General features: G+C 46.0%; 1 protein-coding gene across 1 annotated transcript in view; it reads right to left on the reverse strand.

Moving 5' to 3' along the window:
* Positions 1–13,702, reverse strand: part of TRHDE (thyrotropin releasing hormone degrading enzyme) — a 2,026,389-nt gene extending 2,012,687 nt beyond the window's left edge. Inside the window, exon 1 of the mRNA XM_078678167.1 lies at positions 12,181–13,702. Within this exon, the coding sequence (XP_078534293.1) occupies positions 12,181–12,965 (785 nt within the window). The 5' untranslated portion in view covers positions 12,966–13,702. The remainder of the gene's footprint in view (positions 1–12,180) is intronic.
* Positions 13,703–14,102: the final 400 nt, after the last annotated feature.

The following is a 14,102-nucleotide window of genomic DNA, read 5'->3' on the forward strand; positions in this document are numbered from 1 at the left end:
GTTATTAAATCGCTTCCCCGTTGGGTGTTAAGAAGCAGTATTTTAAAGGAGCCATCCACTCTAGAAAAGAACCCTTTCTCATTCCCCAGCCGTGCATCAATAATATTTACCCACAAGAGGCCTTCTACAATATGGCTTTGTTTGTGCCTGTCAGCTTGGGTCTTGAAATGTATTGTGACATTATTTCCCAGATGGTCCTTTTAAGCACAAACAATCTCTGTCTCTTAAATGGTATCATATGTACAGTATAGAAAGCAATGAGTGTAGTTGCACAGGGCCTCAGACTGATGTATTGCAGTTATTGAATGCTGAGAAACTTCTGAGACTGTGTGCGTCTCCGAGTTGACTTTTTATCCGTATTAATGCTCAAGTATGTAGTGTAATTATTTCAAAATGTTAAATCAACATTTTGAAACCAGCAACAAAGTTACAGTTGGACGTCATTGCCAGAATAAATGTGCATCGTTGTTTGATTGCTTCGTGAATGGTTTGATGTAGCTTTTCTCAAAATCGTCCCCATTGTAGGAGGGTTCATTACTTCATAATATGAACCTACATGACTTACACAGATTTTTCTTAACAGGCAGAGCAACCATATCAACAATTTGATGAGCTCTTTAGTTTATATAAGGGAACCATTTATATTTCATTTTGGACTGGGTTATCTCTCAATGGAAAACCCTACAAGCACTCAAATTAAGACTCATGGTTTGCATATGTTTAGTGCACTTAGAGCATGGCTAATCATTATCGACAATGTCATTGAGCTCCTAGATTGGTTTCTTTGTATACAAAAATCGGTTATTAGTTGGAAAGGATGGGAATCCTTCCAAAGTAATAAGTCCAAAATGTTGTCAGGTCAAAGACAACGTTTCAATAATTCAAACTTGTGCTCAGACACTTGTAGCTGTGACATAGATCAGTCAGGCTTTATTCAGGGAAATGTTTAAAGCATTCAACCGACCCAAAACAATTAAAAAGTCAAAACACAACATAATAGAAGTCTCAACACCAATTTCTAAAAATAAAAAAATGTGATAAGAAAGAAGGAACCAAAATTATTTAAATCCTATAAAGCGAACCAGAAATATGATTTTTAAGTGAAGATAAAAAGCACCATATAAACAAGTAAAGTGGCAATTACTGTTTACTGTGGACCGGGACAATATGCATCATCTCAGGCTAACCAAAATGATCCACAGGTTGATATACCAAGAGGGATTGTGCCAGTCAACGTTTTTGCCTGCTAACTTAGGCTTTGTATGAAAATTTTAATTCTCCAGTAGAGCAAGATGGACGGCTGTATCTAATGAAGTCTTCTTGTAGTTGTTGGACAAAGTCCAGCAGAAGCTGTTGGTTTTGGTGGGAAAATTCAAATTTATTCCAGCCAAAGTCTTCTCGGCATGACACTTTTCATGCCTTTGTCCAGACAAGATTTCTATGTTTGGATGTAGCCCTTTAGGAGCTCAAAAACTTCCAGCAGCATAAACCGAGATGATGTAGCTTAGCAGGTAACAGCAAAAAGCTTCTAGCAGTACTAACTTGATTTTCTTGCTCACAGAGGTCACGTCTTGGGAGAGTAGCTGCGAGTAATGTACATTCCAATTTTTGGGAAAAGCTCCTCCTAGTCACTTATAAGGCATCTAGCTCAGAAGTCCTGGACCCACTCCAGCAGAGGCTAGCAACACAGTCTAGTCAGGGTCCACTTCCACTTTTCACTCCAGGTAAACGCATCATGTAGCTTTTTGTGCCCCTGTATCTACGTAGATCAGCCAACTGACTTTTGGAGTCCACTTATAAGTCTTGGGTTCAAAAGGGAGCAGGTCCAGCCATCTGTGTCTTCACAAAGGTCACAGACAGCATGTCCAGTCCTCTTCTGCTTTTCCATTGATCCAGATGTGTTCTGGGGAGGTAGGTTGGAAGCACTACTTTTGTGCAATTCACTAGCTAGTGGGTGAGGGAGACTCCTGGACCCCCCCAAACCAATGAGAAAAGTGTTTCTAAAACCCTCTCACTCTTTTCCATTACATCCTGTTTGTCTTACTGCACTCGATCCCACAGTGCACCATTCTCAGTAAAATCCAACGTGGCCGAACCTTTTAGCCTCGAAGGATGTTGGTGGCACATAGAGCTGTGTATCTATGGAAATGAGCAGTCCCCTCCAACTTAAGCACTCCAAACTGGTTCTGGAGCCAGCTTCCTTCACCACTGAGACTGAAGCCAGGAGGGTTAAAGTGTATCCTTGGATCAAAAGACCTCTTCTTCGTGCTTCACTTATCTCTAAACTATAAAGATGCAAACCTCTGTATGTTCCTTTTCAAGTTAGTGAAGATTCTGAACCCTCCTCAGCTGCCATTCTTGCGTTAAGCTGGGACACATATCTCACCCAGTCCATCCGTCCAAGCCCAGGCCATTGCCTCTGTTCTGGGAGCAGTATTTTCACCTAAAGGAAAGCACTGAAGGGCGTGTTTCAACCAAGCTAATGATAATTAGCCCCGTAGAGCTTTAGGCAGAAAAAGTATAACTTTCTAAAAGTTGCTGTTCATGTATACTTATCAAACATCCAGTTTTATCGCTGAATTTGATGGTCATTAAATATTAAAAGCAGTGATCAAATAAACTTTGTAGATGGTTTTAAACCAAAGGTACAAAAAATAGTCATCTAAGTGTACATTAACTTTCCTTGTGAAACAAGCTTCAGCCCTGTGCACTCAAAAATAGCTTTTAAGGGCTAGTCACTGTAGAAACATGCCAATCCTAATCAGCCGCGGTCGGCAGTAGGAGTTCCTGCAGGTCAGTGATGTGGGGAGGGGGAGGGGCAGGGTGGGGGGTAGTAATATATGGATTGCGGAGTTTAACTGGTAAGTAAACATATAAATAAATAAAACGAATTTCGTTGCTTGCACTGCATCACCAAATGCAATGCAGTGTGCGCAACGAAATTCGTTTTATTTATGTTTACTTACCTGTTAAACGCCGTAATCCATGCATTACTACCCCCCACCTTGCCCCTCCCCCTCCTCACGTCACCGCCCTGCAGGAACTCCTACTGCCGACTGCGGCTGATCCAAATTACTTACATGTTCAACTCTTAAACACTGGAAACCCTATCTTGTGTGATGCAAGGCCTACTTATGGGTGATTTACTTTCTGCTTAAAAGAAGGGCTCCATCTTGTCAAAAGTGTTTATTACAGGTATGTCTGGAGATTCAAAGGCTGCAGCAGCGAGACTACTTGCCATGCCAGCCTAATGGATGGCACAATATGTGCTGCAGACCACAGTTTGCATTTCACTTCTGTGTGTGTTTTCTACACCATTCACTAGCTCTTTATTAGAAAGATAAACGCACACATTTTAATATAAGTCATTTTTATAATGTTTTAAAAGTCAAAGCACTGGACTGAGCATTGGACGTAGAGCCACCATATTTAAAGCTTAAAAAAACAGCTGCATCGGTCAGCAAGAAATTAGCGCAACCATGTATTTTCTGACAGTTGTTTATTTTGTATGCTTCAGGCAATCTGCATACACTTGCTTCAATTTTACATTAGTACATTAGAAATATATTCATTGAGAGAGCTGGAATGTTAAGAATGCTTCGACCAAAACTTAAATTGTAAAAATGGAAATGTCCAGAGACCCAGTCTTGAAGAGGTGAGGAATAGCAATGGATTATGGACAATTTTGATTACATCCGATTCTACACAAAAATAACTAATCAAAATGTTGTCCAAGTGTTTCCATCTCAACAACACATCCATATAAAGTCATGATCAGCCTTCTCCTTACTCCAACAACACATATAAGACATAATTGTTGTCAGTATCATGAATACAACCTGATTCCAAGACATGTGTGGAGCTGAGCGCTTGTCTCATCAACAGCGCATCTGTATCCTTTCACCAACCAACACGCCAATCGTTCAGGAGTTAACTGAAATATTCTGTCCATACGTGCACAGCATTGCATAAAAGTCATATATGCAGCAAAGATTCCTCAGAACTGACTAGCTTCCCTAAGCCAATCGAGCCCCCAGCAGAAGGAAAGAAATGGTGCACAATGCTCTGCAGTAGTCCGTAACAGGATCTATCTCACCAATATCCAATGGCATCTATCAGTGAACCATATATTACTCTTTTTTAACCTGATTGACACTACCCAATATGATGCAATCTTAACCAATAAGAAGCTCAGCCAACCACAATGACATCACACCACTTTGAATCAAGTCTTGCAAGTACCCTAAAACTATAAAGGCTGCCCAGAATTTAAAAGCCCTGTAGCACACAAAAAGTTAAAATGTACAGCACAAATGTACATAACATACCCTTAACAACATTACCGCCAAACACTTGGAATCAACCTGTGCTAAGTTACACACATCAGATATGCAGTCATTGCAAATTACACATCAACTTTGTGAGTAAAGTGCTACGTATTTTCTTCCTGTCTAGGATGTCTAGAAGTTATCTACCTCCCATTTGACGTATTTGTCCTTTTACAGTTAGTTTGGTTAATTGTTAAAAAGGGGAATGGGGAAGAAATTATGTGACATGATAAGCATATGTAGAGCACACTAAACCTGAGGACGTCAAAGTGCCATGGGGGAGTCACTTTCAATAGTCCGGAATCAAGTGCCAGGAAGCAGAAGCTGATAATTTCCACTTTAACAACATTTGTACTTTTCCTTTGGGGCGGGATAACCAGATGTTTGGAATTGCCACACTCGCCGAATAAGCAAATATAACTCTTTGTAGAACTATATGAATTTCAACAATTTTACCCAAAATCTATTCTGTGAAATATTCTGCAAACGACTACAAAAATGTAAGAATGTTTTCCACTCTGTGTGCAGTAGAATGAACTGTGGTATTTTCATCACACCCCAATTGTTGGCTTGCACCAATGGACTTCAAATTGGAGCCTGAATACATTTCAGGGAGTGGGATACAGGCTTTACCAAGAGGAGCATTTACTAAGTTCTGGTGAACCACGACAAACATGCTGAAAACTGTGCCGTGGTTTTAGTGAGAGAAAAAAAACTGTGAGATTGAGTCTGTCGGAAGTGGGCCATCAGTAATGTTTTTATCACTCGACTTTTAGGTGTCACGGTGGGGAAGAGGTATCCAAATAATGTTCAAAGCCCCTCAGGCTGTGGATCATTTTACACTTTTAGACCAGACGGCCAATAGCATGTCAGCAATCATGTATATTTGATTTCATTTTTAAAAGAGATAAAACAGAACTGCAATGTCTGGAATTATTTTGACAAAATAGGTTTGTCTTGGGGGGGGGGTAGCTTTTTCTTTTTACTCGCAGGGGGCACACGATTACAAAAGTTTGAAGATCATATGCTTAGAAAGTACAGTATGGAATATTATCATAATGGTGTAGATATTAGTCATGAACATAAAAAGGCAAGTGATAATATCTTCATAACAACATTCGCAAAATTTCACTTCGTTTAGGCTGGTGTAAATTGATTTAGGTGTTTCCTTCACACCTGAGTTCAGTGCAGCAGTGAAGGGTGCCAGGAACCATTTCTTTCACCTCACTGCAGACACCTACCATCACAACCAACAGAACAACTAACAATGAATGTAATGAATTTTGGCCTATTTGACGTGGAAGAGAAGACAACAATGAAAGCATTACACCCATCCACGAATTGCAGTTTTTGTCCAAATCGGAAATAATCATTGGTACAAGGTATCTGCTGCTCCCTGTGGTGTTTATCAGAACAACCAACATTTCTAATGCCTTTGTGTAGACGCCAGAACACAATAACCTGTTCAGCGGCTCTAAAAGAATGCGTCAACCCAAAGGACGGGCAACTGTCATACGGATTTATACAGTTTTTCAGTGTAGTTCAAGCACTTCAAGAATACTTCCGAAAATTGAAGTCAGTCTAGGAGCACACCAACATACTTATATTTTTGCATGCTAGTTTTCCACCGATTGGGAATTTTGCATGAGTAATATTATATTGTTGGGAATGTGATTTACACAAGTAACTTTTTATCGTCCACAAGAAAAATAGTTTCCCTGTGGGGAAAAAATACCCTTTCCAGAAACCACTAGGAGCTTTGTGGCAGTTCCCTATCAATTTCTCCGTTGAACCCACATTTTACATGAACGTGTTGTAAAGATAAACTTCACAGCTCTTTCCAGGGTGGCACAGCCCATGCAAGAATGTGGATACTAGTTAGAGGGTGTGGGTCTTGTGGGCAATTTCATGGCCACCACTCTGCCAACAATTCTCCTTTTTGGCCTCTTAAACCTAAACTGAGGACTGTGGCCCATTTGCCATGCTTGCTGTTTTCAAACCATTGGACCTTTATTTGATGGTTTTAAAATGTCCCATTCACTAGTGTCTTGAAGAAGCAACTAACGCTACTAAATTCCAATTAGTTTAGCAAAAACGTCTGACCATCAGAATTTGAAATAAAGCAAAAACAAGCACCAGTCCTGCGGCTGCTCTGTGCCCCTTTCATTCTGTCCTCCCATGTATGTAGAATTGCCCCTTCTCAAAGCAGTGGCTTTCTGCTTTTGAAAAATAGGAAGGCACTGCATAAGAAGTTGGTACTTTCTCCTCATTCAAAGAACTAGCTCTGTCCTAACCAAATTCTAGTTGGTACCCTGTAAAGGGTACAATGTTCCTGTTTGCTCTTCAGCGCACCATCAGCAAGGTGCATTGAGGCACAAACAGGGGCAGGTAGCCCTATTATAGATAACACACTGTCCCAGGTGAGGTACAAACTTTCAGCTGTCCTGGGGGCAGCTTATTGGTGAAAGGCAGAGCAGCTGTTTGAAGCATCTTTTCAAGGGGCAGGGGGACATAGACCCGCTGTAGGCAGGTGCAGTAAGTGAGTATACACTCTTTGTGGTGCAAAGTCAGTGTGCCTTCTGCTTTCCTCTTTACGCACTTTCAGAATACGGCACAGTATTGCCCTCATTTGTATGGGGGATGGGGCCACACTCCATGCAAATGAGGAGATGCTTCGTAGGATAGCCCTGACGCTATACATGCACAGGCTCTATCAGTATTACAGAAGGGGACGCACAAGCATCGGCAGACTTGTGTTTAATACCAAAGTGCCTCGTTGATGCAGAAAGTGGGTGCACACACCTGAAACTACATTTAATAGACTCGTGCGAAAAGCAGTCCATACAGTTAACGAGCACTGGCAAAGCCAACAGATCTGACAGGTACTTGACATGTGAATTTAGGTTTTTACTGTTTACCGCAAGCATATATAACACGAACAGAAAGAAAAAATAAATCTGCCTCTTAAACATGTCCACCGTAGGCTTGCAATAACAATTTTACTTGTAAAAACATTCCCCAATAGAGCTATATTTCAAGTGATGCTTTTAAACAACAAGCTTTTCAGTTATGCCATGCATTTTATTACTACTATTTTTGAAAGAGCCAGAATAAATCACACCCTAACCAAGCACTCAAAAGGAAAGCAACTACCATGGTACAATGTAATTGAAACACTCTATATTACAAATTTAAAAAGGAGTGTAGTCAAAATAAATAGCCTTTGTTTAAAGTCAGTATAAAAAATAATGAAAAGAAAGATGCACACTTGGAACCTGCTTTGGCACTCAAAAAAGGGGTCTACTTATACCGGGATGTGAACAATGTGCACAGACTTTGGAGTCACTCAAAATGAGGAGACCCCATGGGTAAAGTTGTCTGACCTAAAGCCCAAAATATATATGATGTGGTGGGTGGAAGTAAAATGGGAATGCCAGTTCAAAAGATCAATGTATGAAGCCCCCCGCCCTCCTTTGCAGGTCTATTATATAATATGCTTTCTGAAAATGCAATAGTCTGGCGAGACAGCTGTTTTAAAGGTCAAACTAAGAATAAGCTTTAATAGACTCAGACTCAGACTCAGAAAACTCAGAAAATACACGGTTTTAGAAAATGTGGCACATTAAGTAACAGTGACCTTTAAAGTGCTACTCTAGAGCAGGTACCCAATGAAGATCCAGGAAGGCCAGATCCATGCCACGTTTTCTGATTTTTCGAATACTGAGCATCTACATTAAAAGCATATAAAACGTATGTGGCTATGATGAAACTCTAGCACGGAGCAAACCCTTCCAGGACCGAGGTTGGACACCCGACAGTATGCGATAATAGTCCCGGTGTTGGGTAGGGCCTTTCATGGTAGTGGTCACAGGAGTTATCAACTTTTCAAACATGAAATGACGAGAGGGCCCTGCTGATATCAGGGTGCGCAGCTGCTAATGGTCCACGTCACAGGGCAGAAGACACAACAGTGGCCCTACGCCGGGAGGGACACTTCGACTTCAAAGGGGAACATCTGCAAATCCCTCACGATTGATTGACCATCGCATCAACTACGCTCAAAAGGTCAAGGTTGAAAGTAGTGCTCAGGGGTCACCAGCGTTTGAGAATGGAGGGTGTGAAAGCAACAGATAAACGTCACCTAACTTACTGCACCTGCCATCACCACTGGTGAGAACTCGACATAATAAAGTCAGGCGCCTCACGCCCCTCGCGTGACAGGTCAGCGCGTGACGGCCACGGCCCAGGAACGGTAATAAAAATATACAAAATAACGGACGTTCAAGGGGTAGGTTTTTTTGCTTTTTCACCAAGACTTTGGCAACACTTTTATTTCATACGCCATACAGCTAGCGCTTTTGTGTAATCCTTTCTGTATTTGGATTTTGATACTTGTACTCTAGTTGTCATAGAAAATACAATAAGAAGTACCAAAACGCAAATAAATTTAAAGACGGGATTAGCAACTCACATCCGACATCGAGTAGCACGCTTTTCATCTATATCCCATTCTGGCACGCTGTACATTGCTGAGCTGTGTTCAGCGCTGTGGCTGGCAAATATTGCAGAAATCTCAAGAGACTTCATTCCAGGCAGGTATTTTATCCAGCCACTATTTTGTCTTTGAATTCTGATCTCAGTAGTACCTATTTTACAGGGACTTAGCTAAAATGGGAACTGAGGCGCCCATAATGTACACATCTGCCGGTGCGTATGGGTCCACACTATATGTTAATGTAAAAGTATTTATAGAGCCGCATGGCTGCCCCAGCGCTAAAAAAACAACCAAGTGAGACGACAGAACAGAGAAAAATTTGCATATTTTAAAAATTAGCATATGCCCATTCAAAGTGTCCCCCTGTTAAGAATGAAAACAGCTGTCAGTGTTTCACTATGAAAAGACCAGCAGCACTGCATAGAAGTTCATTAACTTAAAAATGAATGTAATAACTGGGACAAGGAGGTGTTATGAGGGAAGTTGTGCTATCAGACCTACTGAGAGCGTCCGGTAGTACTCACTTAGGAACACATTTCAGCTCAAACGTCCTGGCACTGTCTGTTTGAAAACATGCAGCAATGTGAGAGAAAGTTCTGATACTGACGTTGCATTTGCAGTTCCCCATTGCAAAAGGCCTTACCTAGCCCAATCATATTTCAGCAACATTGTTGGGGTGCGGCAATGCTCTGCTAAAACACAGCAGTCCTAAGACATTCTGAAACAGCAGCACTGAACACCAGATCCATGCGGGAAGAGGCGAAGCTGCACCACTGAAGAGAGAGAGGGCAGCCCTGGCAAGAAGTGCCCCTACTGTCCCACTTGGAATAGAACAGTCCTCCTAAGAACCTCCTACAACTACACTGTCCCACTTAAAATAAGCTAACCCTGGCGAGAAGTGTCGCTACTGCCCCTTTCAAAGTTTAACAGCTTTGCTGCAAAGTGTTTCTTCTGTCCATGGAACTCTTCATACTGTTCCACTACAAGGACAGTATCATTGTTAATACATGTTTGTACTGTCCGATGAAGGGTATTGCAACTGTTAGAAAGCAGAGTGCTCTGTCCCATTCGAAGTCCGGCAGCCTGTTGATGACTTTTAACGTATTAAAGCCATAGCAGTCCCGCTGAGAGCAGGAGGGGTTCTAACAGTTCCTATTAGTGGCACGTTACCAGAACACCGCGTAAAATTGAGAGAGGACCCCATTTTATTGGATCCCCTGACGCATTGCAACCCTTTATTTTTCACATTTTAGTCGCGTAGACTTTCTTTGCTCTGGTGTATTTACTTTCATTTGGTGCCAGCTGCAGCGCGCAGTTACTTCAGAAACTCCGCGCCAACTTCCCCTCAACCTTTGGGTGCCGGAGAGGGCATTGCCACCACGCGCTCACCTTCGGGTCCCTCGCTGCTCCTAAGCGGACGGGACCACGGTGCGCGCGGGCCTACACCCGCTCTTTGACCCAAAGAAGCCACGTTGTGAGAGACACAAACCTAAGATTTTGGTAGGTACAGGTGACAGCGGGTGGGTAGGATCACGCAGCCTGTACGGGTGGAGGTGGATAGTGCTGTGAGACTTTCTCACAGACCAGCGCTTCGTGGGAAGGGCAGCTTCGGAGTAAGTTGAGCACCTTTACCGCGCCTCACGGACTGCCACTGAGTGCGGGGGAAGGACCCGAGTTCACAGAGGTGTCCCACATAACTGATGCACCAGTTTGTGATAGGGGATAGTTGAAAGGTGAGGCTAGCATAGTGCTACTGTGGTGCGAGCGCTAAGGATAAGGTCAGTGGTGTGAAGCGGTGGCTCGCCACACTAGTGTGTGAGGGCACTATCTCGCAAACACTTACGGTGCGAGTGTGGAGTGAGGACAAAGACTGGGCAGTGTGGCGAGCTGCACCTCCCAAAAAACCATTGAAGGCAGGTGTGTGGGGAAAAGTTCAGAGACAGGTAGGCAGGGCGTGGGGCTCTGCCACAAGCACTACTGTGGTGGTTTGAAGTGCGTGTGTAGGGGACGCAGACAGGTCTGAGGTGAGATGAGCCGCATACATGCCACACAAACTGTTCACTGTACGGGGCGAGTTCAGAGAGATGTGAGCAGCTCGTGGAGCTGTACTACGAGGACGCTTGTGGGGAAAAGACAACTTTCCACAGCACGGGCCAGTAGCCGTAATAACGAATCTAACTCCAGTCCTGGACTCGTGGGGTTATTAAAAGAAAAACAACTATGTTAAGAAAGTTTGGGAAAGCAGTCATTTTGCTTCCATTAGAGTTTCGCCCTAGTGAGAAAAAAGACTGTCAACAATGCGCAAGGGACAGGTAGGGAATGATTCGGGTGGTTATGCTGCTGAGCACTTACTTCACAAACACTTGGTGCCACTGCGGGCGGTGAGGGCAGGTCAGGCGCGAGGTCATCAGTGCTCCTCAAACACGGTGTGAGTGCACCGGCTACGGTGGAGCTCAGATCAGAGGGGGCAGAGCAGAATGCCCAGGTGTCCCACGGATGGTGGTGGTGCAAGCATAGCAGGCAGTGCTTTAAATGGGCAGATACTCAGTTACTGAGTGCCTGCACTTCTTACAGCACTTGAAACGGAGAGTGCCTGCACTTCTTACAGCACTTGAAACGGAGAGTGCCTAAACTTCTTACAGCACTTGAAACGGAAAGTGCCTAAACGTCTTACAGCACTTGAAAGGGAGAGTGCCTAAACTTCTTACAGCACTTGAAACGGAAAGTGCCTAAACGTCTTACAGCACTTGAAAGGAAGAGTGCCTAAACTTCTTACAGCACTTGAAACGGAAAGTGCCTAAACGTCTTACAGCAGCACTTGAAAGGGAGAGTGTCTAAACTTCTTACAGCACTTGAAACGAAGAGTGCCTAAACGTCTTAGTGGGCGTTCCGTGTTTTTAATTGGAGAGCACCGTCCCTTCTCAATAGCACACACAGGTACCATGGGTGTAGTGTGTATCTACACTTCTGTAATTCAATTTTAACCACTGATAGTAGGTGGCTGCGTGAGCTGAAAAGTTTGCACAACCACAGAATGCGAGAGCGTGTGGGACTGGGATATTGCGAGCACTAAGAAGTCTCTCAAACTGTGGTGCTGAAAGGGCGGGAGCACAAAGCAGGCTCTCAGTGTAGTGAGCAGTGCACTATAGTGAGTGGACAAGAAAACACTGGTGCTGCGAGTTTGTATCACAGTGAAAAGTGAAAGGTGGCAGTAGGCTGACCGGATTTGTGTGAATGGGTCAGAAGACGCTAATCTCTGCGTGATCTGGGCAGTGTGCCGAGGTGTTTCACATACCACTGGAATGAAGCCATACATACTCCGTGTGAAGTAAGCAGCGTACGCCGCACACACATTACCTTCTCTCGCCGTGTATCAGATAGAAGCTGCGAAAGAAGCCTAGCAGCTCATTCTCGATCAAGGCGCTGTAGACGATTTTGAGATTATAGCTCCTCTGCGCCTCCAGCGCTCTCTCCAGCACCACCACGAACACCTGGTTGGCGGGGTAGGTGAAGTAGCGGGACACCCTGACGGCGCCGGACACCTTGTCCTCAGCCACCTGCACCCGCTCGATGACTACGCGGTCGGCGTGCAGCACTATATAGCGGCTGGCTTCTAAGCACTCCACCTGGATATTGACTTCCCCGCAGAAGGTGAAGTTGTCCATGAAAGCAGTGATGAGCAGGTTGTAGTGCAGGGGGCGCATGTGGGTGGGCAGCCTTGGCTGGGTCCAGGGCCGCTCGCCGTCCGCCTCCTCGGCGGTCCCCTTGCCGGAGCGCGGCTCGCCCTCGGGCGCCTCCTGCTGCTGGTTGAAGGGCGCAGCCTCCTGCAGGCTGCTGTTGCCGAGCTTGCTGCCGCCTCCGTCCCCGAGGCTCTGGCCGTTGATGCCGCACTCCTCGAAGCGCACGCTGAGCAGCACCGCCACGATGGAGACCACGATGAGCGCCAGGACGGAGAGCGCGAAGGCCAGCAGCAGCCTCCGGTGCAGGGGCTCGTCCGCGCCGCGGCCACGCACGGCCACCGTGGCCGCCCACTGCTCCGAGAGTCCCCGGCCGTTCCTGACTGCGCTGCCCGCCTCCTCCTCGCCGATCATCATGGGAGTGAACGAGGCTTGGCTCTTCGTCTTCTTGGAAGTCAGAGCCATCACTGCCCGGGGCCGGGGGCTGGGGGAGACCTGTGCTCGCTGCGCCGCGGGAGCTGATGCCGCCTCACCACATGCCCCTGCCCGGCTCCCGCTGCCTCTCCGGCGGCCAGCCTCATGCTGTCATCCCTGAGTCTCCCAGACCCGGGAGCGCCGGGACCTCCCAACTTGGCCGAAACGCCACACCTGACTTGGCTGTTCTTGTTGTGGCTGTTTTACATGTTATTCCACTTGACACTGGAAGGGGGCTACACAAATTGTAAACACGTTCCCGGCGCTTTAATCCACTTTCAGAAACAAGCAAGCAAGGAGAGACTGGCTAGGGAGCCCCCAGAGTTCAGGCGCCGAGATGGTCCTGCTTGCGCCCGGATGGCCCTTTTTGCGCACGGACGGATCTCCTAGCAAGTCCCCAGCCCGCCTGTGAGAAGATCCAGCAGCTCTTAAGACGATGCTACGGTAGGCAGGAGAGCCCCTCCGCTCCGCCGAGGCAGTCACTGCTCTCAGAGAGACCACAGCTCAGTGCAGCCGCTCACTGACTCCACAGCCGCTGGTCCCCGGCACGCCGCTGCAGCCTCTCGCCACCGTCCTCCAGGTAACGCTGTCCTGCGGGCATCCGTCCGAAGGGGGCACTTCTCGCAAGCCTGGAGCCGGTCCGCGGGCACAGCATCTGAGAGCTCGGGGAGTCTGGAGAGTGCGAATCCAGCCGCGGCGTCAGGAGTTCCCCCTCACTCCTCCACGAGGAGCAGGTGCCGACTTCTGTGGACACACCGCCGTGCAGAGCCTTCTCCAGAGCAACTCGTGGAGCACCCCGGCATTCGTGCCGCCCCTTCCCCGCCCCCAGCAGCAACTCTCCTGGCCGGCTCGTCTCCCGCAGCCTCCCTCACACGCACGCCTCTCTCTTTAGATATGCCCGCTGAACTATAAAAAGCACGCACAGCTGGAGGGGCATGGATGAGACGCGCTCCGTGCCTTCGCGAGTACAGATAGCTGTGCGGAACCAGGGCTGCACGTGTGGCACGGGCAGTGCCCTCTAATGGAGCTCTCAAAGTGTCCCGCGAGCAGCTAGGCCAGTACAGCTGTCTTTTACTTGCATGTTGGTACCTGAAGTCCAGATAGCCAAGACGGCAAGCTTCAGAGATC

This window comes from Lissotriton helveticus, chromosome 1_1 (genome assembly GCF_964261635.1).
Source record: "Lissotriton helveticus chromosome 1_1, aLisHel1.1, whole genome shotgun sequence".
NCBI classification, from domain to species: domain Eukaryota; kingdom Metazoa; phylum Chordata; class Amphibia; order Caudata; family Salamandridae; genus Lissotriton; species Lissotriton helveticus.